The sequence below is a fragment of the Geospiza fortis genome, unplaced genomic scaffold (assembly GCF_000277835.1).
Source record: "Geospiza fortis unplaced genomic scaffold, GeoFor_1.0 scaffold75, whole genome shotgun sequence".
Taxonomy (NCBI): domain Eukaryota; kingdom Metazoa; phylum Chordata; class Aves; order Passeriformes; family Thraupidae; genus Geospiza; species Geospiza fortis.
The window spans coordinates 429,216-455,623 of record NW_005054360.1 but is presented as its reverse complement, the minus strand read 5'-3'; the positions used below and the strand labels follow the sequence as shown (position 1 = coordinate 455,623).

The window sequence follows — 26,408 nt, the reverse complement described above, 5'->3', positions numbered from 1 at the left end:
GAGGTGATTGGAGTGGAAAGGTGTAGGTCAATACTGGCCTTGGTATTGCTCCTCTTTTCAAATGAGGTAGTGATTATGTCATCACCACACCAATTTTAAAAAGTGCTACGAAACTTTAGTTTTGAATTGAAGAGAGAGGAAAGTTTGGCTTTTATTCAGAGATTTGTCACATTGTTTTGTCCAAGAAGCTTCAAACATGTTGTGTACCTCAGGACTTCTTACTTCATAAGATTCTCGAGGAAATCAGTGTTGACTTTTGTTGTGTCACGTGTTTGTCATAATAGCTGAGTGTTGGAGTTTTTGAAGAGTTTTCTTCTATGGAAGTAAATGGATTATCTTTGTAATAAGAATTGAAAATCTCTGAAAGTTCATCTGTGATATTTGTTTTTCTGTTTCTTTCAGTGACAGTGTATTGGAACTTAGTGTTATGCCTAAAGATGAGGACATCCTTCAATTGGTATGTTAATGAAACGTCTGTTCAGAGAGTATATTACCTAACCAAAATGTGCTGTTGTTGGTTACAAAGTTTTTGAAGTGTGCTATCAGCAAATAATTACAGTTAATATCTAATTCTTTGTAACTCCTTAGATATTTTCCTACCTCGTTGCTGTGCCTGAAATTTCAGGGGAATTTAGATATAGGGAGTACTGTCTTTACATGATATTTCTAGCATGTTAAAAATACATCTTGTTCATATTTTTACTGTAATTTGGATTAATTTCATTAGGTTAGAATTTATTAATTGGATTGCTTCCTTTATCTAGGTTATCCAGTTCAAAAGAATTTGAATTTAAAAAACTAGCATATGAAGCCTTTGTTAATAACTCAGTAATTGTGAGTGGACAGAGAAGTATGATGAATGGGCCAAAGGTTATTACCAAATTTTTAAATTGTGACTGCTGTAAATGTTTTGCTGCACTAGTGCCTATGTGTTCTTGATTTTAACTGAGGTCCTGCATGTGTAGTAAGATGATTCATCTCCCATTTAGTGTTTCTAAGTCCAAAAGAGTCTTGAATAATACATGATATGTAAGGGCATATTGTGAAGAATCAAAAAAGCACCACCTAGTATATTGGTATGCTCTAGTTGATTTTTAATTGGAAGCAGAGGAGAGGAGAAGATGACAAGAAGGGTAGATTTTCTTGTTAGTAGTTGAAAAAGTGTATTTTCTAATCTACACAGTAGCAAGATGACTTTGTGTTAATAAAAACCTATGGGTTTCGGTAGCTGTTTTCCATTATTACAGACCAAATTAAAAGGTAAAGGAAAGAACGAAAAGACTTTGACATTAAAGTGAAGGTAGAAGCTAGTACAGGAACTCTCCAGCTAGGACAACAAACCAAGATTATTAGAATAGAAGTGATATTTTGAGAACATCTGATGAAGACATATTTCAGTAATCCAACACAGAAAATGTTGGGGGCAGGGTGTGAGTTTTGATTGCATGAATAAGTGAGAGAGAAAAGCTGTTGGGGTGGTTTTTTTGTTTGTTTTTATTTTTAAAATTGGAACTCTGAATATGAATAATGCAGGAATAATACTAACATTTAAATTATCTGAATGCCCTATGCATCTAATGCAGTCTTGCAGCCATAATAGTGTAAGAATCTGGACAAGGCAGGAATTGTAGTTTTAAAGTTAAACACTTCTATTTGTCTGGATGGAAAGGTCTTAGACACATCATCTCTCTGCTGGCAAAACACAAAGTGCAAACTTCAGGTGATGTAGACATGTAAATTAATGGGTTGTATATAGCTTGTTATATCAACAGGTGAGATGGGGGCAGAGGGCAAAAAAGGATGATTGTTGCCATTACGGGTTAGGAAGGGATATTAACAAAAAGAAAATAAGGTCATTGTCCTTGAGAAGATTGAGGGGTAAAGAAAAGAGGAAAATACCTGACTGTGGAAGTTCTAGGAAAAGACTGGGTATATGAAAAATCTTGAGGTGTCATTATACAAAAGGTCCTTCTGAGTTTTCAGATGTGATAAGAGTTATGAGTTTTGTATGTGAGATTGCTCTCTTGAAGATAGAAGGAGGATTAGGTTTGACAGGTAAGGTCATCACTTTGCAAAAAATGCTTTACACTGACCCTGTAGTTTGCGTGAGTTCCTTCAGTTGTTCACTGTTGGGTTGGGTCATGATACAGAAGGGTTTTATGCTACTGTTTGCTAAGATGCATTTGTTTGGGATGAAGTGAACTGCCTTTGAGGGCTTCCAGTTGCACATAGCATTTTCCAGAGGAAAGCCATGGAGGCACAGGTGTTTCCTGTATCTGCAAGGCTAAGCACTGTGTGTACTTGGGCCTATAGGAAATGACCTCTGATGGCAGCTGTTTGTTCATTCAGTCCTGTCACAGAACACTTCAGTATATATGTATCCAAGTGTCAGTCTTTGATGGCTGAGCTGCAGCTTGTGAAGAAGAAGATGTTAAACATGAATTGCATCTTACAACAGCATCTGTCAGTTGTGGCCTGTATTTGTATCTGTTTTAACCTACCACACAGGAGGAAGATTTTGGCACTTCTAAAATAATTTGCAATCTTTTGAGACAGTACATTCTCAGTAACTTCAGTAAAATGAAGAATCTGTACAATTCCTCTGAATTATAATAGAGGAAAACCACCTGAAGTTGTGTTATGGAAGCTATTATAGAATGTTAAATAACTTAGTTGTTTTCTGTGACATATGTCACTGTAAATGTCTTCAAATAGTGTTGCTCATTGTAAATTGATGTTAAATACCAGTATACTATAAAAATAACAAAACTCCAAGCACTACTGGATATTGTAGTATGAGCTAACAAGTGGTATATCTAGTGCAAAGAGAATGGAATAGTTTCATTATATTCAGGAATGATGCTGGTTGTGCTAAATTTTATAGTACTTGGCAGTCTACTTCATGTACTCATGACTGAGGGTTGGAAATACAGTTGCTTGTTTCTATCCTTAGTTTGCTATTTATAAACCTTGAGTTTAGTCTTCAGAAATATCCATATATGTCTGTGAACCTCTTGGTATATTGAGTTTCCAGAAAACAGGGGCTTCAAATCCATTCATCAATAGTAACAATGAAGTGGCCCAATCCCCAGGCCATTACTCTCTGTGGCATGTGAACAGTGCTTACTTGGAAGGGAATTACATGTGAAATCCTACCATTAGTGAAACCAATGCCACTTGTGTTTGTTCACTTGTGTGATGTTGAAAATGTCACTTTGTGGATGGGGAAAAGGATATTTAAAGCATCTATATCCATAACAAAATCTTGAACTCTTGACAGCTGTGTATGTGTTGGTTTTTTTATGCTCCTCCTCAAATTTACTTAAATTTACTTAAATTTATCAAAAGAGATTATTTTGAAACATTTTTAGGTATATGACCATTTTTAAACTAGGAAGAGGAAGATTATTTTTATGTCATGCTATCCTTGGTGGTTCAGATTTGATGCATCTATATGCAATTTCTGTAGCATTCTTAACCTTTTTTGACAGAATTTTGGCATCTTGTAGGTTTTAGTACTGCTGACTTCATGCAAATGGGAAGACGCATTTAGGTCAACTACAAATAGTTCATATTTCTCAAGTGTATTCAATGAAATTGTTGCTGTTTTGTAGCCTTTGGATAACAAGTTATAGCTAAAATACTGTTTAAATTTTGACAACTTTCCAGTTGTTCAAAAGCTTTTTGTGCTATGTGGAAAATACTGACTGTAAAGGTGCTCCATTGAGTAAATTGAGTTTTCTAAGCCTATTTACAGGTGAGCATTATTATGAGTATTGTCAGTGGGCTTTGTTGTGTCTAGTGTGTCCTCTGTATGCAGGATTTTTGGACCATTTTTTCTGGGAATGTTTCATCTTGGAAGGTACTTACTGACTAACTGTTCCTTGTGCATGCAAAAAAGAATACAGCCTTCAAGTCACTGATTTGCTAGGTATCAGGCACTTGAAAATAGCACTCTTTGAAAAATGGTATCTTTAATATGATCTGCATTGGAGCTGTTTATTTGGAAAGTTATTGGTAATGTAGCATATTAATCATTATATGTGATGCATATTACAGGTAAATATATGTAGATATTATTTTGTAGATGTGTATAACTATGTTGTGTACAAACATACATACTATAGGTAAGGTATCCTTTTTATTCACCATTCATTTTCTAGCACTTTTCTCACTGCACTTGCTTAAAAGTTCATCTTACCTAACTTTTAGCCTATCTCCAATAGTTTCATTTCTAAAAAAATGCTTCCTTTCAGGAATGGTCCCTAAAGGTAAGAGGTTACTTCTGGTCTTAGGTGTTGTCGCCATTACATTTAATTAGTGTCCAAATCTGTTGAAATGTTCCTTAGCTTTCCAGAAAGAACTTTGCAGTTTCATTTACAGAAAGATGTTATTGAACATTCTACGAATATTGGTAAAGGTGGAATAAAAGGGGGCTGTTTACTACTGTGTTTTTGATAAACTTAGTTAAATCTTAATCTTTCCTCAGAATTACAGACCAACGAAGCTGCAGAAAAGTAACTGAAAGTTTACCACATTGGAACAAAAATGTTTCTTTTGTCATAGATAGTAAGGGAACCAAAAATCCTAGATGAGAATGACCAGGAAAATGAGTAGAAGTCAACTGAAGCACAGATTTTCTTTTCTGTTTTTCCTTCTTTCTAGTCAGGTAATATGGAAATTTCCAGTATACTGGAAGATCTGTACAGCAGAGAAGAGAGTGGTGCATTATCATTTCTGAACTTAGAATTTTTGTGGTATTTGGTGGCTCTCAAGGCCTTGTATTACCCTGAAATTGCCAGCCGTGCACCTATAATTAAAACAAAAAAAAAAGGGGGGGGGGGGAACCCCCCCTACAAACAGAAAGGGGGGGGGGGGAACCCCCTCTAACAACAGCAAAGAAAAATAACTTAAATGAGGAAATGTATCCTAGAGTTTTACATGCCCCAGTAACCTCGTGTCTCTGACTACAGGTCTGTGACAATTCGCTTCAATGTTAGTCTGCCAGTTTAATTTTGTTTTTCTTCCTGTGACCATCCAGTTGCATCAGACCTAGTGGAGCAACATGGCAAGCTGTGAAATACTTTCATTGCTTTATCTTTTAATAAAGATAGAGATGTTTTTCTAAGTAGCTGTATTTAGTCCAGAGATTTGGAGCACTTTTTTACTTGCAGGTTTTGTGCTGAGTTACTGATGTGCACAGAGATTAATATTAAAGCTGTGGCAGCAAGTACAATGGAAGACAGCGTGTGGTGTGAAGGCACAGTGACCTAGAAGAAGAAACTTAAATTTTGTTGTCAAACAATACATGTTAGAAAATACCATTTGCAATCAACACTCCTAACCACAATTTAGACTTTACATGAAAGTCTCTTACACAGCTTGTATTTGGAAATAAAACTTATTTGGCCTAAGGCAATAAATTTTATATACTAAAAATGCACTGCCTTTAGGAAGAAAGGGTATGCAGTTTTGGGTTTTTTTCAAATAACATTATCTGACCGTAGTGTTTGGGTGTCTCAGAGTAAAATGAAAGCACTTGAACTGTATTAATAATATTCTTGCCAGAACAAACTGTAACTAGAAAATGTTTCCTTTTAAGAGGGAGGTGAACCTATTCTGGTGTGCAGTTTCCATACTCATGATGACAGTGAGATTAGGTTAAGACCGGGGAAGAGAACAATTTACTAGTGAAGAAATAAAATCTGAAGCCAAACTGATTGGAGAAGGAAAGAAGAATGCCTCAAGCTCAGTCTTGCAAGGAGTTGGGCATGTTGGCTTCTGACTCATCAAAGTGCTTTTCACCAATTTAGTGAATAGTTCTGTTGAAGTTGGTGTTGTTATTCATCCTGTAGGGGAGTGAATCACACCTATCCTCAGTGAAACATAGGACTGCATGTTTTCATGGATTTGGGCTAATGGGTGGTGGGTATGGTTAGTTTGAGCTCTTGAAAGTACAGGGTTTCCCTGTGATCCTTTCCCAGAGGAATCCCCATGCATTTGGCTGTTACTGTTCTAGCATCCAACAGCATAAAATCAGGGGGGTAAAAGTGGGACCAAAGCCCTTCAGCTGAATTTTAGGTGGTTGATTAAATACCTTGTAAAATTGCTTATTTGCTTAAAATGTAATTTGCCTATCATATGGCATGAATGTTTTACCTTAGGAGTTAAACCCTTAACGGTTCTACAAATGCACAGTAAGAAATCAATCCTTTACCATAGGAGTTTGCAAACAAACAAATCAATCCTTTACCATAGGAGTTTGGGCAAACAAAACCAGATTGCAAGGTGGGAAGAAATGGTACCCAGTTAATAGAAACATGCTGAGTTTTTACTATAAGAGCAGTAATTTTCTTCTAGTAATTGTTGCAGAGCTGTTACCCATCAGAGCAGTTAATGTCACTCTAAATTGCTGCATTTGTATGTTAGTCTTTTGAAACTGCCATTGTTTTGAGAAGGTGAAAAAGAGATCATAAAACATCTAGACTAATTTTGGATCATGTTGGGGCTTCTGAATAACTGCTGAATATCCAGTTCTGGAAATGGAAGGCTGGTGTCTGAATTAGGAGCATCACTAATCTGGATATTAAAAAAAAACATTTTTGTTCTCTAAGTTGTGAACCTTTTTTGTTTGGTTGATTTGGGTTTTGTTTTAAGACTGTAAACGCTTAAAATTCAGCCATACCCTAATGACATTTTTATTAATGTGTCCTGTTGCAGTCACTCAGAGATTAAGGTAACATTTTTCATATGATATGATTTTTTGTTAGAGAAACTAAAGAGAGAGGGTAATACTCAAGCTGTGTTTTGTGTGGTTGCAAAATATGTTAAATATCAAAACGATGTATGAACTAATAAATACATTGGTGTATTTCAAATTTCTTAGTCTCTAAACCTCTTCTAAAAATCTCATCATTTTGTGCTTAAAGCAGTTAAAATATTTCATTAATAAAAAGGCTGATAATACATCCTTCAGTGTGACATTTGCAGGGCAGATCCATCAGTTTCTTTGTAATTTGCATTATTTTCTGTAGGCCCTTAATCAGAGTTATGAAACAAAGATATCAAATACTCTTTGTGGAAGTATCACAATCTCTTTATTGGAAGTATTCTCTGCTTTGTTTCAGTGCTTTCTTGGGTAGTGGGTGGAATGAGATTGGGAGGAGAAGTATACTTTCCAATAACTGTCTTACACAGAACTGCCAGTCTGTCTGTCTGAATATACCTGCAATCATGGAAACTTAATTTTTGGGGGGAGGAGAAAGCCTAGCTGATCTCATTTTGGACCCTGTGGGAATGCTGTCTTCTGAAGGTGATATTTTAATACCTGTGATAAATTTTGTCAAGAGCTGAGAACTTATTTTTATACTCATTTGTAGTTTTTGGCTACAATCAGATCACACCAGCTTTGGAATTTAGTCTTTCTGCTGTCAAAGAAGCGTTGTTTGTCAGGGGAATGTTTTACAAATATATAAATGGGGTGTTTTCTGTTGGTGTAATGTGTGCACATCCCAGAGAAGGTGAGATATCAGCTGTTTTATCAGCTGCATAAATTGATAATTATTTTCTGATTGGGGGCAGTATATGATGATTTGTTTGTCTTGCATGCCAGAAGGATCTTGATCGATTGGTTTTTTGAGTCTTCAGCATCTGTTCAAATTTTTTCAATTTAATTCTTCAGCCCATCAAGATCTTAAATAGTCATTTATTTAAAGGTTTAGAAATATTTATCTTCATACATTCCTCCCCCCCATTAAATGTGTCAGTGGAAGCCTGTCCGGATTTTTTACTATAAGTGGAGGAAAAAAAATTACAGATCACGTGAGGAGAGTATTTCTGCAGCATCATTCCTCTAATTTCAGATGTAGAGGCTGAAAGCAGCTGCAGTCAGCTGACAGTTGGTGGTCATGTTCGCATATACATGAGGAAGGGGCGTGCTGTTTTAAGTGCATAATGAAGCCGTTGTTTCGTCACCAGGAAGCAGGGATGGATGGTAGCAGCCCAGGGAAATGAGAGACAGTGATGTTGCTGTAGTGGAAGGGAAATCTCATCACACGGAGCCAGAGCTCTCTGCAGGCAGCTGTAGGGATGCACAAGGCAAAATGGCACAAACGTATTTTGCTTTCTGTAAAGGTGCAGGATAAGGAGCAGATTAAAGCCTGAGATGGACATGCTCACAAGGAGGGTGAAGTTATTTTTTTATGCTCTACTGCCCTTTATGTCTGTTGGTACCTTCCACTGAAATCAGTGTAGCTGTATTTTTAGCTTGCTGTAGTCAACATCAATATGACAAGATAATTCTGCCTTTACATCTGTAAGCAGTTTTTACTGTGTTTTCCTGTTTTCTGCCAGCTGCAGTTTACAAAGGATGTCACAGCACTGGTAAGAAATGTACAGTAGCCATTTCTCTGATGGTTTTGTAAGGCATGTTTTTCTTAATGATTTGTGAGAAGCAAGAATATGAAACAGCAAGTTTTGATAATGAGCTAGATAGTCAGAGCTGAATTTTCTTCATATTGCTGATCTCTTGATTTGTGGTTTGTGCCTGTGTTATTTGGTCTGTTTTCTCTCAGTGTGCTTTAATATTTTGCACTTCACTAATGCTCGGTGTAACATTGCAGCAATATTGGAAATGCCTCGCCCTCCTCTCTACTTTGCTCTGTATTAATTTTATGGCTGCACTTGGGCTTTTATAACTGTCTGCTGTTAAGGCAGAGCATATTGATATACTGGAATTGAGCATGTTATGATTTGAACAGAAAATGCTGCTGTGATATGATAGCACTCATAGTGTATAAAAGCCCTGAGAAATTATTTTAATCTTCTATTACATTGGCAGGCTCTGCATTGGCTCTTTATTTTATTATGTTCAAACTGAACAAAGTCATGCTGAAGTTTTTCAATAATAGAGTATTGTATAAGTATGCTGTATGCTTCTCATTGATATATTATTTTGAATGTTCTGTTAATTTCACAATGACAAATGCTGCTTTCAGAAATGCTGCAGAAGCATACTAAGTATAATATAACCATCTTTTTCTTAGGAGTCAGGTTGTTATGCATGAAGATGCAAAGTGCAGTAAGGAAATTAGAGGTTTCATGTTGGGTTTCAGTAGTGCATGGACAGTGGTGAATATGAATTTTCATACTATTTTTACCTCAAAGTAAAAATGCTAAATATCATTAATATTTTTTACAGTAAAATTTATGTACCATATACTTGCTGTATCCTGTAAAATATAAGATGACTTACAGGGTGTTGGCTCACAACAATATGTTACTGCTTCAATTTATTCATTATATGTTTAGGAACAGTAGCTTTTATGTAGAAGATATCTTATTATGTTTATTATATTTTTTATTATTTTATTTTATTTATATAAAAATTTATTTATTTATATTTAGTGTGTGTATGTATATTTATTTGTCTGTACTTCTCATACATACTGCAATAAGTGAACAGAGCTGTTTTATACCCTAAGTGTATAGAGAATTTTCTAGTGCTAGTTGAATTTATTATGCAGCATTTTAACCTATTGAGCGCTGTGAAATTCCAGTTTCCAGCAATGGGAGGCTTAAATGAGAAAAATGTGTGAAGTATCTCATGTTATAAAGCAGAATTAATGGGGAGGAAAATACTGTGTTGTGTACTCATGGATTTTGAGAAACCTGACTCAGTGCCCTGCTCGCAGTATTTCCTAGAATTGGTCATCAGTTCAGTTTTGTAATTGTTGAGGGAAGGAATGTATGTCATGATTTTGCTTGCTCTGTTTCTGCTCACTAAGGGGCTGGAATGCTGGTTTTATCTTTGGAACTAACATTTTGTCTGAAATTAGAGGGAGTGTGAATTTTGAACCTGTGCTCCCCTCCCTTGAAGCTTGATCATGCAAAGACTAAATGGCGAACTTTTCCATCTCCCTCACTACTGAATACTCACTTAATCTTCTCTCCGCAGGCGTATTCCCAAGATGCCTACCTGAAAGGCAACGAGGCCTACAGTGGTAATGCCCACAACATACCTGAACCACCACCAATATGTTATCCACGCCTGACATCCGCAGCCTCTGTTAAGGCACAAGCTGGAGAAAAGCTCCCTTCTGACTTCTCACTGGGGAAGCAGCAAGTCAGTAGACCAGTCCGGGCATTGACACAGCCAGAGAGGGCCTACAGAATGGAAATACAAGTGCCTCCATCACCAACAGACATTGCAAAATCGAATACAGCCGTGTGTGTTTGCAATGAAACTGTAAGGACTGTTATTGTGCCTTCTGAGAAGGCTGTAGATTTGACATCTTGCAGAAATAACCATGCTGGTCCATCACACAGGACAGAGGAAGTAAGATATGGTGTGAAAGATCAAACTGGTCTAAAAGCATGGACCACCACATCACCACCATCTTTAGTGTCCACTGCCATTGTACTTCCTCAGACTCCAATAACAAGACCAGTTGATACAACTGTAACAGTAAGTAAAGCTTCAAATTATGTAGTATGTCCAGAAGGCATCCCAAACACTAGACCTTCTACTCAAGCCACAGACTCGCCCTCAGTCTCTACTAATCACTACAGTTCTCCAACCTCCCACCAGCACATAGACTGGAAGACCTACAAAACTTACAAGGAGTACATTGATAACAGGCGCATGCACATGTATGGCTCCAGAACAATACAGGAAAGGTTAGACAGCTTAAGGGCAGCTTCTCAGAGCACAGCTGAGTATAATCAGGTGGTGCCAAGTCGCACTGCTTCTCAGGTACGGCGCAGGAGCACCTCGCACGACAGGGTTCCGCAGTCTGTCCAGATCCGGCAGAGAAGTGTATCCCAGGAAAGGCTTGAAGAGCCCGTGCTGATGAAAGAATGGCCACGAAGTGCTTCACAAGATACTCTATCTGCACCTTCATCCAATGCTCGAAATCACAGGGCTCGGTCATGGGATTATCTCAGCAAACAGGGTGAAGTGCTAGAAAATTTTCATTCTGAGAATATGATTGCAGATGCAAATGGAGATAGAAGAAAGACTTACAAATGGACAGGGTTTACTGAACAAGATGATCGGCGAGGTATTTATGACAGATCTAGACAACATGCATTTCATATGTCCCTTCGAGGTCAAAATTTTCCTATTGCTCCAAATACTTATATTTCAGATAACAGGAGAACAGGTAGTAGAGCTTCTCTGCCTGGTTCTCACTTTCAGAAAGTTTCACCAGATATCAAAATGTTACAGCCTTCTCGTGATTCGCAAACTCCTGGGGGAGTTTCAAAATCTGCAGGTGTTTCACAAGAGAGGTTGTGTCTCACACCAGCCAGAAGTTCTAAAAGTAGCTCTCTGAAGAACTCCGCTCCCTATGCAGCAAAACCATCGATTCCCCTTAACCAGGGCCTGGATGCTATTGCCAGCAAAGACCAAAGAACAGTAAATCACTCGCATCAAAGCAGTCTGTTAAACCAACAGTCAAGGACCCGAGCTGAAGTTGCTCCAGATCACAAAACAGAAACTGGTAAAACCATCCAGCCCTCCTCTCTGGCTCCATCTTCTGCCAAACTTGTTCAGCCAACAAGTGAGTGTTTAACTACCTCTGACAACGTAGATGGTTCCATCAGACAAAAGATTCATGGTATTGAAAGGGAAGATGTTCGTGAGTCTGAAAGTCTGCAAATGGATGTTCAGGGAAATGACAAAGACACAGTGGTCATGCGGGACAAATCACCTTCTGGCCACCAAACTCCCCAGCCTTTGAGGCATCAGTCCTACATTCTTGCTGTAAATGACCAAGAGGCAGCCTCAGACACTACCTGTTGGTTACCTAATGATGCTCGGAGAGAAGTCCATATAAAAAGAATAGAGGAAAGGAAAGCATCGAGTTCCAGCCCACCTGGTGACTCTTTGGCTTCAATTCCATTTATTGGTGAGTTAAATTATTTCAGTGTACATCAAATGATTTTCTCTCCTAAAGGTGATGAAAAACAAGATGCCAGGTAGTTGACTGCTATTCCTATAAACCCTGAGGTTGAGAGGCATGGGAGATTTTTCTCATCTAAAATAACTTTGGATTGGTAAAAGGAAAAATATTTTTCGATGGAGAAAATAATATTCTGTTTTGTTTGAGGGTCCTGGAGAATGAGTGTAAAAAAGCCCGCAGTGATGTAGTATTTTTCTAGAGTTTTCTTTACCCTCTGGGTAAATCTGTGTTACATAACTCCATCTGGTTGTCACTTCACATAATGTTGTGATGTTACATATATGGACAACTGGCATTTGCAGCACCTTTCAAATACTTGTACTTCTCTAGTAAAAAAGACATACTTGGAATACAGTACAGAAAGAATATGATGCAAATCCATGTAAGAGTGATTTGTGGGGAAAAAAGATGTTTTTCAGCTGAATAGGTATGGTGAAAGCCTTCTGAGACAGATGGGGAATAGATGAAAGCTGTTTCAGGTGAAGGGATAGCAATAAAAAGAAGTGGATTTGCAAGTAAAGATGCTAATGTGGATATGAATGAAAGGGTTTGTGGAAGCAGAATCTGAGAAGGCAAAATTACTTGCTTGTGTGCTGTGACACAAACAGGCTTGGAATTACAGGGAGTTTCTGGGAAGGGCAGTGAAGAAGAAAAGGAAGGATTGGATATAGTAGAAAAAAATAATTATATTGGATGTTGGATATGTGATGAATTAGTGTCTTCTGCTGAAGAGAGAGTTAAAGTGGCAGAGCATTTCTGTTCTATCCAAGCAGTCAATGCCTCTGTTGTCTTTGTCCTGCTGTTGTTGTTGGGTTGGATTTTCTTTTGTTGTGGCTGGTTTAATCCTTTGTAGTCTGGATGTCTGTGCATCATTTTCCACAGGAGTTGATTTATAACTGACTCTGTGCTCTTGAATTTAGTGTAGGAAGTATTTAGAAAGTACTGAATACGGAATTTTTATTCTCAGTCTCATCTGTGTGAAAAACAACTCTTTTTAATGATACTTTTTTTTTTTTACACATGAGGTTAAGGGAATTACAGATACAGTGTCTTAGCATAATTGTCTTCTGTTGGGGATCTGAAGCAGTGATTTTTCCCCCTATCATTATGTATAATATCCTCTACTAGTTGGAAGTGAATAACCAAAAAACAGTGAAGAAGCTTTGTGTTCATCAGAAAATGGAAATCATACAAAAGATACAATAATTCTGTTCTTTTGACAAAATACTGGTAAGACATTAAAAAGTACTTTCTTAGCTAGCAGATACTACTTTTGTTGGGTTTTTCATTTTGAATGGGAGTTGTATAGATCTTTTTCATTCTTGTTACTACTGGATGCATCAGTGTAATTTTAGATTCTTCTTCAGACCCAGCCAATCTTTCTTTAAGGATTAGCAAAGTGTGTGAGGCATGTAACTGATCTTAGTGTAGGATTTTTCAATATTCTGCCTAAAATCATCAGTGTTGGGCTCCTGACAAACATTCTGTGTTTGCTGGAAGTATTTTAATCCCATACAGTTGAAATGTCATGTTAAAGTCAGATCAAGATTGGTAACGTCAAGCCCAGCCTTTTGTTCACAATCTCCTTTCTTGGTTTTGTCAAAGATCTCCCATGAACTTTATTTGTGTGACTTGCTTCCATATTTTAGAGACATGTGTTGATTAAAGTTCAAAGAAGCCTTAAGCATGTCAGTTGAACTGTATTTGGTAGCAGCTGAACAGTTCAGAAGGAACAAAATTGTAACTCTCCATTGCAGCCTCTTGGCATAACACCACATGGGATTGAATTCTTATAAGCCTCTTGGAATGAAACCTCCTGAATGTTCCAGAAATACTGAAACCTGATGCTTCTAGAGCCTGGGCACTATCTGAGTCAGCATGGTCCTTGTGGCAGTCTTCCTAGCAAGAAATTCCTGTGCCAGTACAGGGGCTGTGGAAAGTTCCTACCCCAGCTCCAGCGCCTTGAGGGAATAACAAATAGGAAATAATGAATATTCTCTCTGAATAGATGGAGCATGAGATATTATGGAAGTAGACCACTTCTTATGTTAGAGTTTATATGCATTATTCTAACTTTGCTTGTTTTGCTATCATTATGCCTAATTACAACTTCACTTGTTAAAAGCTGTACTTAATCAGACAGATAAAACCCTAGATCTGCTTTGAAATTCAGTTAAAGACTTATTTAACTCTTCAGATGGAAAATCACTGGGAATTTTGGTTTAGGGTTTTCTTTTGGGTTTTGGGTTTTTTTTTCCTTCTCTGATTATTGAGAAGGATCTTACTTTGAATGAGCACATACCTTGGAGTGTGGCAAATGGCTTTATTTCCCTTATGCTTATATCCATATAGTAGGATTTTTTGCATTCTTAGGTTTTATTGGATAGAACTAATTTAATACACTTACTGAAGTTACTTGTACAGTAGATACTTGGAGTAGTGTAAAAATGTAAATTTGGGGGAGGGTAACAAATATCTTCCAAGGTCACAGATTGCTACCTTTTAAAATATGTGTGGTGTTTAAAATATTTGTGATGTGTCTATTTTTATCACCACTTTCTGCTTATTAAAAGTAGTAGATATGGCCAGGGCTGTATTTTAGTAGAAATTCAGCCAGGAACAGTTGGCTTTTGCAGCAGTGTTTTGTGACTACCCACTTCTGAGAACAGCACAACGTCAGGTTGATTTTAGCTCTGGATAAAAGTAGTACACTGCCCTGCACCACAAATGGAAATCCAAGCAGAGTTTCTGTTCAGCTTCCTTACAGCAGATTCTTACAGGGATGATGGTGGGTTACTGAATAACTGCCTTTTGACACTAGTCTTTTCAAAAAGGTAGTTCAGAAGCAGGAAGATTTAAATTTTGAGTGTAATTTATTAACATGGGTGTAATTTATTAATAGAAATGAGAGATCTGTTCACACCAAACCTAGTAGATATCTGTTTTATGGGAGAAATGGATTTATTTGAAAAAATTAGGGAAAATATTGTGTATTCAGACTCTTCAGGTAAGCACATGTTCTTGGGGGATGATGGAGCTGCCAGCTTTACAGATAAACATGCAATGGTATTGCACGCTTTGGTACTTTCCATGTGCTACTAAATGCAGGATATTGTGGTTCTCAGAAAGCTTCTCTTTCTATTTCAGGTCCAGAGAAAAGCTATGTTCTTAAAATGCTCTTTATCGTTTCTAACTATACAAGTTAGTCTAGTGACAGTCTACTGTTTTTACCCAGAAAAGGTCTCACCTGTTCTCTAGACTAATAAAAATACCATTTTCTCTATCAGTGACTATATTAGCAATTGTGGTGTTTAATGTGCATTTTTCAGACTTGCAATTTTTGCATGATTTCTGTGCTAGAGGACAGCAAATGATAATTTTCTGGCCTACTGGGTAATTTTTGGATGAGTTAATATTCACTGGAATGGAAAGTAGAATGCTGCTAAACATCCTGATAGACGTGGATGACGAGTGATGTCTCTCAGGGGCCCTTACTGGGACCAGGGTTATTAAATATCTTCATTGATGACGTGGACAGTGGGGTTGAGTGCACCTTGGCAGATTTACTGATGACACCAAGCTTGAGAGGTGCTGTTGCCACACCTGAAGGATGGGATGCCATCCAGCGGGACCTGGACAGCTCGAGAAGTGGGCACATGGGAATCTGATGTGGTTTAACAAGACCAATGCAAGGTGCCCTGAGTCAGGGCAACCCCTGGTATCAACCCAGGCTGGGGAATGGAGAGAGTGAGAGCAGCCCTGCCCAGAGGGGCTTGGGGGTGCTGGTGGGAGAGAGGCTGGACATGACCCAGCCATGGGCACTTACAGCCCAGAGAGCCAACCCTGCACTGGGCTGCATCAAAAGCAGCCTGGGCAGCTGGTAAAGGGAGGGGATTCTGCCCCTCTGCTCTGCTCTGGTGAGATCCCACCTGCAGTGCTGCTTCCAGCTCTGGGGTGCCCAGCAGGGAAGGTGTGGACCTGTTGGAGCAAATTCAGAGGAGGACCAAATTTATTAGAGAGATGAAGCACCTTTCCTATGAGGAAAGGCTGAGAGAATTGGGATTGTACAGCCTGGAGAAGAGAAGGCTTTAGGGTGCTGTAATTGTGACCTTTGTCCTGAAGTGAGCCTACAAGAAAGATGGAGAGAAACTTTTTGCAAGAATGTGTAGTGAAAAGACAAAGGGCAGTGGATTATTTAAATTGATAAAATATTCGGAGGAAGTTCTTTACTGTGAGTGTTGCGAAACACTGAAACAGGTTGCCCAGAGAAGCTGTGCATGCCCTAGTCTTGGAAGTATTTAAGGTCTGGTTGGGTAGGTCTCTGAGCAGCCTGGTCTAGTGGAAGGTGTTCCTGCCCACAGCAGGGGGCTTGGGTCCCTTCCAACCCAAACCATTTTGAGTTTTGTAACTGTTGAGAAAATGTTGATTCAGAATATGGTTATTTTAATACATTTCATAGACATGAATGTGTAGTATGCATGTCTGAGATTTGCGGCAAGGTTGAAAATATTTTTTCCTTCTTACAGTACTTAGTGTAGAGTAGAAACAAATGTAAAAGAGGTTAATCCAACTCCCATATTCAGTTGAATGAACTGCTCACAGAAGAGAAATGGGGGTGCTGCTTCAATACTTAACCTGACTGCAGCATGTGTAGCTGTTAGGCCAGCTTAATGCTTTGGCCATTACTACTGGGTGGATGTTCTTTCCAGCTTTGCAGAGGCCTGTCACATGAAAATTAATTTTAAATGGATATGTTTTAAAAGCTTAGCCTAAATATCATCTTGAAGTTCAAAATTATTTTAAAATAAAATCAAGTTCATAGCCATCCTATTATAGAGTTTTTCCTTAGGCGTACAGTAGCATTGCGTAAGTACAAAGATTTTTCCTCAAAGGTGCGATCCCATTTTGAAAATATTTAGCACATCCTTACCCTAGAAAAATTGTAGGTGGCTTCATTCTACTATTAATTTGTGGATAACTGAGGGAAAATTAGCCAGATAAAAATATCTGACCAGACTTTGAAAAAATTTGTAAAGAATTAGATGAGTGTTCTCCCCCTGACTGAAACTCCTATGTTAGGAAAGGTATAGGAACAGAATGAGGATATGTGATACTTAATGTTGGTACTTTCTATTCTCCCACTATTTGTGCTTTACAGTATCTCTGAGGCAAATGTGATTTTAAGTGTACCATAAATTTCTCTGTTCTCTTCTGTATTACAGTAAAGTTTTGTCTTAGTAAAATTTTGTTATGTTACAGTAAAATTTGTATCCAATCCCCTGTATTGATTTAAAAAAAGATTTGCCAGGGATTTCACAGTTGAAACTGCATGGTATTTATTCCCTTAGTGTGTGTCTGTGTTTTCCTAAAATGTGTCTTCCATTGACTAAATTCACAGTGTGGGTTGCAAGGGTCCCTAAAGACCATCTGGTTCCAACCCCCTGCCATCAGTGGAAACACCTTCCAATAGGTTGCTCAGAACCTCCTTCAAACTGGCCTTGAACACTTGCAGGAATGGGGCATCCACAGCTTCTCTGGGGAACCTGTTGCAGTCCCTCACCACCTTTACAATAAATCCCCAATAAATCCCTCTATTTCTTCTACCCTTAGTGCAGGCAAACCCCACAGCAATTTCTGTGCTGGTAATCAGACACACTCTGCTGTTCACCGTGCTTTAAAAGCTAATCTTCATGCTAATTTTCAAAACCAAAAAGTTGGGGATTTGGGAGGGGGTTTTGGTTTTTGTGTTTGTTTTTTTGGTTGGTTGGTGTTTTGGGTTTTTTGGTGGTTTTTTTTTGTTTGTTTGGTTTTTTTTTTGTTTGTTTGTTTTTGCCTGGGGTTTTGGTTTGTTGTTTTGTTTTTGTGGTGTTTGTTAGTGGTTTTGTTTTGTTGAGGGTTTTTTGGGTTTTTTTGTTTGTTTTTTTTTTATTTCATGACCTGTTTTTTTACAAACATGTCATAAATAAAAGTACTTGGGTACATGCTGATTAGCAGATAGGGTAAATTTACCTCGCTTCCAGTGAGTTCTGCTCAACCCTGTTTTTATTTTGCTTTTTTTTTTAATGTTGTTCTTGTTGTTGTTACTGTATATTTTCTTAAAGTATATTAACTAAGGAATTAGGAGTTGAAACATTCTGAATCACCTATGTGATTTTATGTGCCATACTTTCCCTATCCTCCCCCTACATCTTTGTGCCTCTCTCTGCAGGCTGCTGAGGTTTGGAAGATGACTATGTGAATACATTGAATGCAATTGAATACAATTGAAATAAGAAAATAAATTGATATGGTTGCACAACATGCTATGAAAAAAGGTTATGCTGGTAGGAATAGACAAAGTTAGGGGAAGCAAGCAGAAACATTTCATAAGCAGAAAGGAAGTACTTGAAAGAATGTACTCATTCTGTTTTCTCCTTATGAGGAGGGAGAAACTAAAAACCTTGGACTTCTCCAGCAGAGGTTGTGGTTCATCAACTCAAAATGTGTGGATTTCTTTAGGGCAAATGGTGGCTGGATACTGATGGCTGATATGCTGTGTTTTCAGGCAAAACTACTAGCAGTCAAGATGAAAATTAAAATCTTCAGCTTTTGTGATAATTTTCTTTTCTACAAGTTATTGCCTAGCTATTCCAAATTATGAAAATAGAAGTGCAATTGCAGTAGAGATTAGGGCTGACAAATGTTCATTTCTGAGGGCTGCTTCTTCCATTATTATCATGATAGCATTGGAACAGCTTTTAACATGTCATCAGTGTTTCTAAGATAAGCATCAGTCTTGTATTTTTTTTTCTAGGGTTTTACAGTGTGGCCTGCCAATAACTGTTGCTCCAGGCTGAACATTTCAGTGTTTCTTATCCAAAGAACAGTTTTTAAATCATTGTGGTATTCTGAAGAATAGCGGCCAAAATGCAAAATTGCAAATTAGTTTTTTAAATACCATTTAAATGCTTCTGTAACTCAAAAATATTTTTTAAATTAAAACTTAAAATTGGGAGCAATAATTCCTAACATTCCATAATTGAGTTGAAGCATCAGATTTGCTTGATAGTAATATTTTCAAAGCATACATCATCCTCGGTGTATCATTATAACTTCAAAATTGCAGGTAGTAAGGGAATGCTGTCAGGGTTCTTGGCTATAAAAAATATACTGAGAATTGTACTTTTTGGTGTGATGGGGTAATATGGCAAGCAGGAACCTTTAGAATTGCTTTGTGTAGAAGGATAGTTAAACTTTTGTTTGACACTGAAATAAACAATAGACCTCCCTAGATACAGTTTTCACCATAGTCTGACATGAAGAATAACCTTGGGAAGCCTTTTCTGTGTGAAACATAGTCAGTGTCACAAACATATTATTTACATGAGTGCATTAGCAGAGGACTGGATTTGATGATTCAGGAAGCTTGTTCCAGTCATGTGTTTCTGGGGCTTTTAGCCATGAATGTGCTCAGCATGCAGACATGTTTCCATTCTGTTCTTTTGGCCACATGAGGATAATTCCATGAAGTAGATATATGAAGAAGTTCTTTGTAAAGACAGTTAGTGCTGGAAGTACTTAAAAACTAGCAAAGAAAAATATTTTTCAAGATTCTTTTTTGAAAAAAATGAAGTGACAGGTCATGAGGAATCTGGACAATAGAGTTATCTTTTTTCCAAATCAGGTATTAAAGCCTTGGAAGTCAATACGTAAGGGAGCTTTTACCCTTGCAGACTGAATTATAAGATGCAGCAGTTTTTACTGCAGGATTTAAAACAAGAAGTCACTGCTGTGGGGAATTTATTAGTCCTTTGTGTTATCTTGTATGATAACAGAGTTAATTCCATGTAGTTACTTTTGATTCAACAATTTGTTTGTGTTTGTTGGTTGTTTCCGGCCTTCTCACTACTGCTGAAATTGTATACATGGTATTTTTATTTAATTGTCTTCCTGACAGGCTTTTAAGAAAAGCAGCCACATTAGTGTGTCTGTGTTTACCTTACTGGCAGCTTCTTCTGGGGTTTCTTGGAGACAGACTTTTTTTTTACTTCCTTGCCTATATGAATGAGGATCTTTTTCCTAACCTCTGTTATCTTGTCCATGCTCTGTCCTTCCTTTCCTCATTCTCCTCACTGGTGCCACTTCCCTGCAGTCTCTGTCCCCCTGCTCTGCTGTCCCTTGCTTCACTTGTGCCTCAGCAGCCTTTTCTCTGTGCTTTTGTCCTGCCTGCTGCTGAGTGTAAGGAAGGGACATGGGTGCACACAGCTGTAATTTAAAGGAGGTGCTGCCTGTAGCAAGCTGGACTGAATCTAATCCGAGAGGCACAGAAGGTGTATTAGACATAGGGCAAGAATTTAAACCTTTTTTCTACTGCATTTAGGAAGAATACTTCAGAGTAAGGTATTGTTGGTGCATAGTGAAGATGCAGAGCCTGTCATGGTATCATGTACTGTGGAGTACTTGGACAGGCCAAGGATGTGGAGTGCAAAATGGTTGTTTGATAAAGGGCTGAAATTCACTAAGGCAGTGCCTCCAAAGTCAGTCCTGCTGCAGGGTCACTGGCACATCCCGTCAGTCCTTCCATAAAGAGAAGATTAGGGTTTATTTAATTCTACTAATGAGTACTTGATAGTTTGTTCCTTCTTTTGTTGCATAAGCAAATTAATTTGACATGTAAGATTCATTCTTAAATTGCATCCCAGAGCCATAGACTGTTGTTCGAGTGAACTGTTGAAGAACTAGAGAGGCAATTATGAAAATACTTACTGTTATGGCTGTCAGGTAGATGCCATCTGAGTCTATAAGGAACCTTGACATCTGTGGCTCAGTTGAATGAAAATAATGTTTTTAATGACTCTTTTAGCCCTTTGCTTTGCAGACAGCAGCATGAGCTACCTCTAGCTTTCTGTGGAAGGCTGGGCTTTTTACAATGGATCACTGATACATTTACACAAGATCTGAGTAACCAAAATTACATTAAATACTACAGGAGCATCTATAAACAAATACCTAATCCAAGAATTTGGTATAGTTGTCAGAAAGCCACTAATATTAAAAGACATTTATCTCCTTCAATGCATTCAACAAAAGGAATTTTTGGGAAATTGTATGTTGGATAATTTTTTTTTGTTTCTGGGAGTGCATGCTGTCTTAACACTCTTCATGGGACATGTAAAGCTGTTTTTAAGTGTGTATTACTACACAGCTGTTACATTTTTATGATCTGAATCTTTATATCAGCTGAATAGTCTTTGATAAAATACATACTTGTTGAATTAAGCTTTGTGGCCACATATTCACATTGTTTGTTTAAATTGAGATGCCCAATTCGTGTTTTAAATAGTAATGTGGTCTGCAAAACATTTACTAAATAACACAGTTCCTTCTTAAGGCCTTCTGAGGTGTTGAAATATTGCTTGCAAGACTGCCATGCCTGAAGGGGAATGTGGAGAATGACTTTAGCCTTGGGAAGCTAGGTTTTTTTCCAGTAATTTTTTATTACCAGTGAAGAAAAGCTTTGGCAAACTGAATCTGTATGGATTGGAGGAGGAATCACCTTTCTCTGTGAATAATCCCTATTAAAGCATCCCTGCTGGTGGCTGTACTAAAGTCTCTGTGAATTTGTTTCCCATGTGTGTATGATTCAGTTAACTAAACAGTTTCCTTAAATACCTCTCTCCCTTGCTTTCCCACCACCACAAACAGAAAAGAAACCACCAACCAGCCAAAGCTCAACAACATACAAAAGCAAACCCCACAATCACTACCAGCTTGGATAAAGAGGGTATTCTTAAGACAGCTCCAGTGCAGCTCAGCCCATACCTGTCCATGCAACCCACTGAAATGCATCTGAAGGTAGTGCCTAAGTATTCATGTTCTGCCTGAAGGCTGGTTACAAGTAATGTTCCTCATGGCCATCTTGTTTAATGTTCATGACCTTGAGAGGAGCTAGGATATGCTTATTAAGTTTGGCAACACTAGTCTTAGACTCTCTTGATCTGTATCAGTAAGAAAGAACACAACCAGAATATTGAGGGAGATCTCCCCCTCTGTTTGGTACTTGTTGGGTAAGAGCCCTCACCAACATGGTCTGAATTCAGCATTAACACTGCCTTGTGGAGAATTTGAGCCTAAGAGACCTTCCAAGGCTTGCTTCCACCTGAATAATTCTGTGATTCATTTAACTTACATTTGAGGTTCTCAAAATGTGCCCCCTTTTGTGTTCAGTCATTCCTTTCAAACCTTAATGCTTAAGGCACTGTTCAGGAGATGGGATAAACAAACACATGAAATGCTATAGTAATCATGATAAAATTGTATTGTAGCAGTTTAATAGGTTATAATATGGATCTGTGCTTTATTTTCAGTGATTTTGTGTCTGTTTCTTTGAATAGTTGATAAATTGGTTGATACTTAATTATTCATTCACATAATGGGGATAGTATGTCCTGTTAGTCATGCTTTCTTGCCCATGAAATTCTCAGTTTTGAAATCTGGTTCTGCCTCTGAACCCATTCTATATCAAACTTGTCTCTATCGGGTTTTTTTCACCTCACCAACATTGTGTGTCTCTATCTTTGTAGGTCCCCAGTCTCCAGCTGCATGGCAATACAAGCCTACTTTGATGCACAGATTTTTTGTGCCTTAGCTAGAGGATCAGTCAGTTGTGGTTGGAGCTGTGTTGTATTACAAGTTTTCAGTGTCTTACCCCCATAAATATTTTTGTGTTGAAGGGCTCTTCCTGAAAATCATTAGTTGCAACTGTTGACCAGTTCCACTCTCGTGCAAACACAAGTGACAAGTGACATCCCCTCTTGGCCAGGGATGCTCTATCACTGTGCTGGCCTGGCTCTGATGGCCAGTCTCTTGTGTCACTTCATAGATAATAATGCAGAACAGATTGTAGTTGAAAAGTATAGCATAAAGTAGTGCTGGAATAATAGAATCTAACTCCTGGCCTTGTGCAAGACACCCCAAGGATCACACCATGAGCCCAAGAGCATTGTCCAAACCCTTCCTGAACTCAGTCAGGCTTTGTGCTGTTAACACTTCCCTGGGGAGCTGTTCCAGTGCCCAGCAATCCTCTGAATGAAGAATCTTTTCCAGATATCCCACCTAAACCTCTCCTGACTCAGCTTTATGCTGTTTCTTTGAGTCCTGTCAGTGGTCACAAGAGTGAAGGAGAGATCAGTGTTTGCCCCTCTTCTCCTTGTGAGGATGTTGAAGGCCACAATGAGATGTCTCCTCAGCCTCCCGTTCTCCAGGCTCAACAGACCAAGGGACCTCAGACAGCCCCCCTCCAGACCCTTTACCATCCTTGTGGCCCTCCTTTGGATGCTCTCCAACAGTTTAATCTCTTTCTTATACTGTGGCACCCAGAACTGCCCCCAGCACTCGAGGAGAGGCTGCCCCAGTGCAGAGCAGAGCAGGACAATCCCCTCCCTTGCCCTGCTGGCCATGCTGTGCCTGATGCCCCCCAGGACAGGGTTGGTCCTCCTGGCTGCCAGGGCACTGCTGGCTCAGGTTCAACGTGCCATGGACCAGGACCCCCAGGTCCCTTTCCATGGCTGTGCTCTCCAGCCTCTCATTGCCCGGTCTCTACACACGACCAGGGCTGTCCCATCCCAGGTGCAGAATCTGGCACTTGCCCTTGTGAACTTTATATGGTTGCTCAGCCTTCTAACTTGTCAGTGGCCTCTCTGCCCTTGACAGGAGTTGACAATTTAATATTGTTAGCAAACTTCCATAGTATTGCTTTGAGTCCTGTGTCCAGGTGATTAAAATGAAGATGTGGACGAGAACTGGGCTGAGAGTGGATCCTTGTGGAACCCCAGCGGTGGCAGGTCACCAGTCTGAGGTCACCCCATTCACTGTAACCCTTTGTGCCCATGATCCAGTTGGTCACCCATTGTGTAACAGGGCTGTCCAGCTGTGAGCTGGATGCTTTCTCCAGAAGGACACTGGGAGAGACAGTATCAAAAGCTTTGCTGAAGTCCAAAAGGCTTCATCTGCTGGCTTTCCTAGATCAGTGGGTTGTAGAGAAGGAAATCAGGTTTGACAAGCAGGATTTTGCTTCATGAACCTGTGCTGGCTCCAACCAGTGACTGCATTGTCCTCCAGGTCCTTTTCAGTACCTCCCAGAATAATCTTTTCCATGGAGTCTCTGACCTTTTTGTTGCAAACATTTAAAGAGATGCCAGTAATTTGAGGTAGCAAACTGAAAGAGAATTATTTTGTGTGGTTTTTCTTCTGGCTTGTTTGTTCTGTGCACTTCACTGCATTTTGGACACAGTAATTTCATTGATGAGTGAGCTGAACACATCCATTCACATGCTGTGTGAGGAGTTTTGGGGTGCAAATATGTCAGTCAAGGAAACTGAGCAGGTTAACAAATATTGCAAGCACTTGAAAGAAAGATCAAAATACAAGGAATATATGTAGTTTGGATTTTGTGTCTTACTGGACAGCAGCAGTGGCATTTGCTAGTACATTAAATTAATAGGCAGAAACTCCTGTGGTGTATGCCATGATTTACTCCATCATTGCTTTATATTACATAAAAGCTTGCTGGCTGACCTTCAGCCTCTTCGGGGGCTGAATAGTTATGCATCTCCTATACCAATGTCATTTGCAGTTCCTCTAAAGTCGGCCTATTTCTAAAACAACTTCAATTTTGATTCATCTGGGAATTAGATCCACTATGAAGTAATAATGATTTGAATAATTATTATTGCTTTCAGGAACTTACAAACTGTTCTTCCTCATCTGAATTCTTGGATTTAAGTGTTGTGGGAAATGCTGTAGTGTGGCCAGACATGTTTGTGTTCACAGCTCGCACAGATCTATTTCAAGTGCTAGTGTTTTTATAACTTTTGGGAGGAGAGACTATGATATTTGAGATATGTCTGTTGACATAAATAACTTTAACCTGAGCACTTTCAGTCTGCGTGATATAACTCAATCAATTGCACAGTGAGTGATTATATTCCTTAGTCAATGTTAGTTTCAGGGCAGCTCAGCAGATTAAAAAAAAGTAGGAAATTAACCTGTTGTAGGTTTGAAATTGAAGTATAGCTGAGCTTTTTCCTGTGTCCTAGTTGCTGTTGTGAAGTCATCTGTAAATGTTTCTAATTTATCACTTTGGATGCAAATAGAACATGGAAATTTTTTAAATTGTAGTGTCAGGGTTCAGTGTGAATTCTGTTGCTTTTCCTTTTTATTAATGTTTCTAGTTGCAGCTGGGTTTTTTGGGATATGTTTTTTAACTTCAAATGTTACTGTCTTTTTCACCCCAGACAATTTAGAGGCATGTTACTGCTCAACTGTCCTGTACTTTGTTTATTGCCTTGTTCCAAATGTACATTGCCGAATTTTGATGGTACAAGTGCTGCCTTAACAGAACTGTTAGTGACTGTTGGAACAGCACAATGCAGCACACGCAGTTGTGTTCGCACAAAGCAAAGAATAAACCTCTGTCTGTGAGTGTTCATTGGTTTCAATAGGCTTTTCAGTAGCTCTGCATATTACAATTCTTAGCACCTAGAGTACATTCATATTCATTACAGCAGTACAGTTCAGCCCCTGCTCGTGATTTTTTTTCTTTTCCATTCCTTCCTCTACCAGAGAGTGAAGTAGAATGATTTTTTTAGTGCTAGCAATGTGCTCTAGAAGATGTTATGGCTCTTTTCTCAAAATTATGGAAAATGCATCTTTTGGCTCCTTCCATCTTGTAAGAAACATGTTAAATGCCAGAGTATTTAAAGCTTTTTGGAATCTTTCATGATGACCCTTGTGGCTGTTGAGACTGAGAGGTGCTGGGCATGTATGGCATGCAGTCGTTTCTATGAACAATTAGTGGAAGAACTGATTGGTATGTAGTAGTCCCATCTTTTAAAGGTCTAAGTTCATGCTTCTTTATTTGAATGTATTGAGGATGGGGGGATTGGTTCTTTGAATGCTAGACAGCTGTTTAAAATGCTTTTTTGTTTGCTTGTAACTTGGCTGTTTTATTTGAACACTCTTTAAACCAAGTGGCTTTTGATAGACTGCCCCTGTTTTATTGTGGATATCTGTCTCTTGAGTTCAAACTTACTGATACAATGAGCGTGGGTTTTGCTTATGCATGCAAACAAAAATTCTCTACTTGCAAATAATATTGAGAGACTAGCAAATAATTCCTGTTTCTTTTGCACACAGCAAAATCGATGATTTTTTTGCCTTTATCTCTAATGTACAATTATCATCCCTATGAAATGAAACAAGCTTCTCTTAATGAAAAAAAGTGTACATTTGACAGTGTGAATTAATTGGACCCTTTTGTTTGTTAGAATGAGTTCATGTTTAAGATATCTGATATCCCAGTAATGAGAACTTCAGGCACCTATTTGATTTGAGCATTTGATTAATGCATTTAATATGTTAATATATGGCATATTACCTTTGTAGATGAACCGACTAGTCCTAGTA

General features: G+C 38.5%; 1 protein-coding gene across 1 annotated transcript in view; it reads left to right on the top strand.

Annotated features, from left to right (window-relative positions):
• Nucleotides 1-26,408, top strand: part of ARHGAP21 (Rho GTPase activating protein 21) — an 81,674-nt gene that overhangs the window by 40,917 nt on the left and 14,349 nt on the right. The window contains 5 exon segments of the mRNA XM_031059331.1: nt 403-457; nt 8,353-8,382; nt 9,956-11,909; nt 26,388-26,405; nt 26,408. The exon segment at nt 26,408 is cut by the window's right edge and continues 128 nt beyond it. Of these exon segments, the coding sequence (XP_030915191.1) occupies nt 403-457; nt 8,353-8,382; nt 9,956-11,909; nt 26,388-26,405; nt 26,408 (2,058 nt within the window).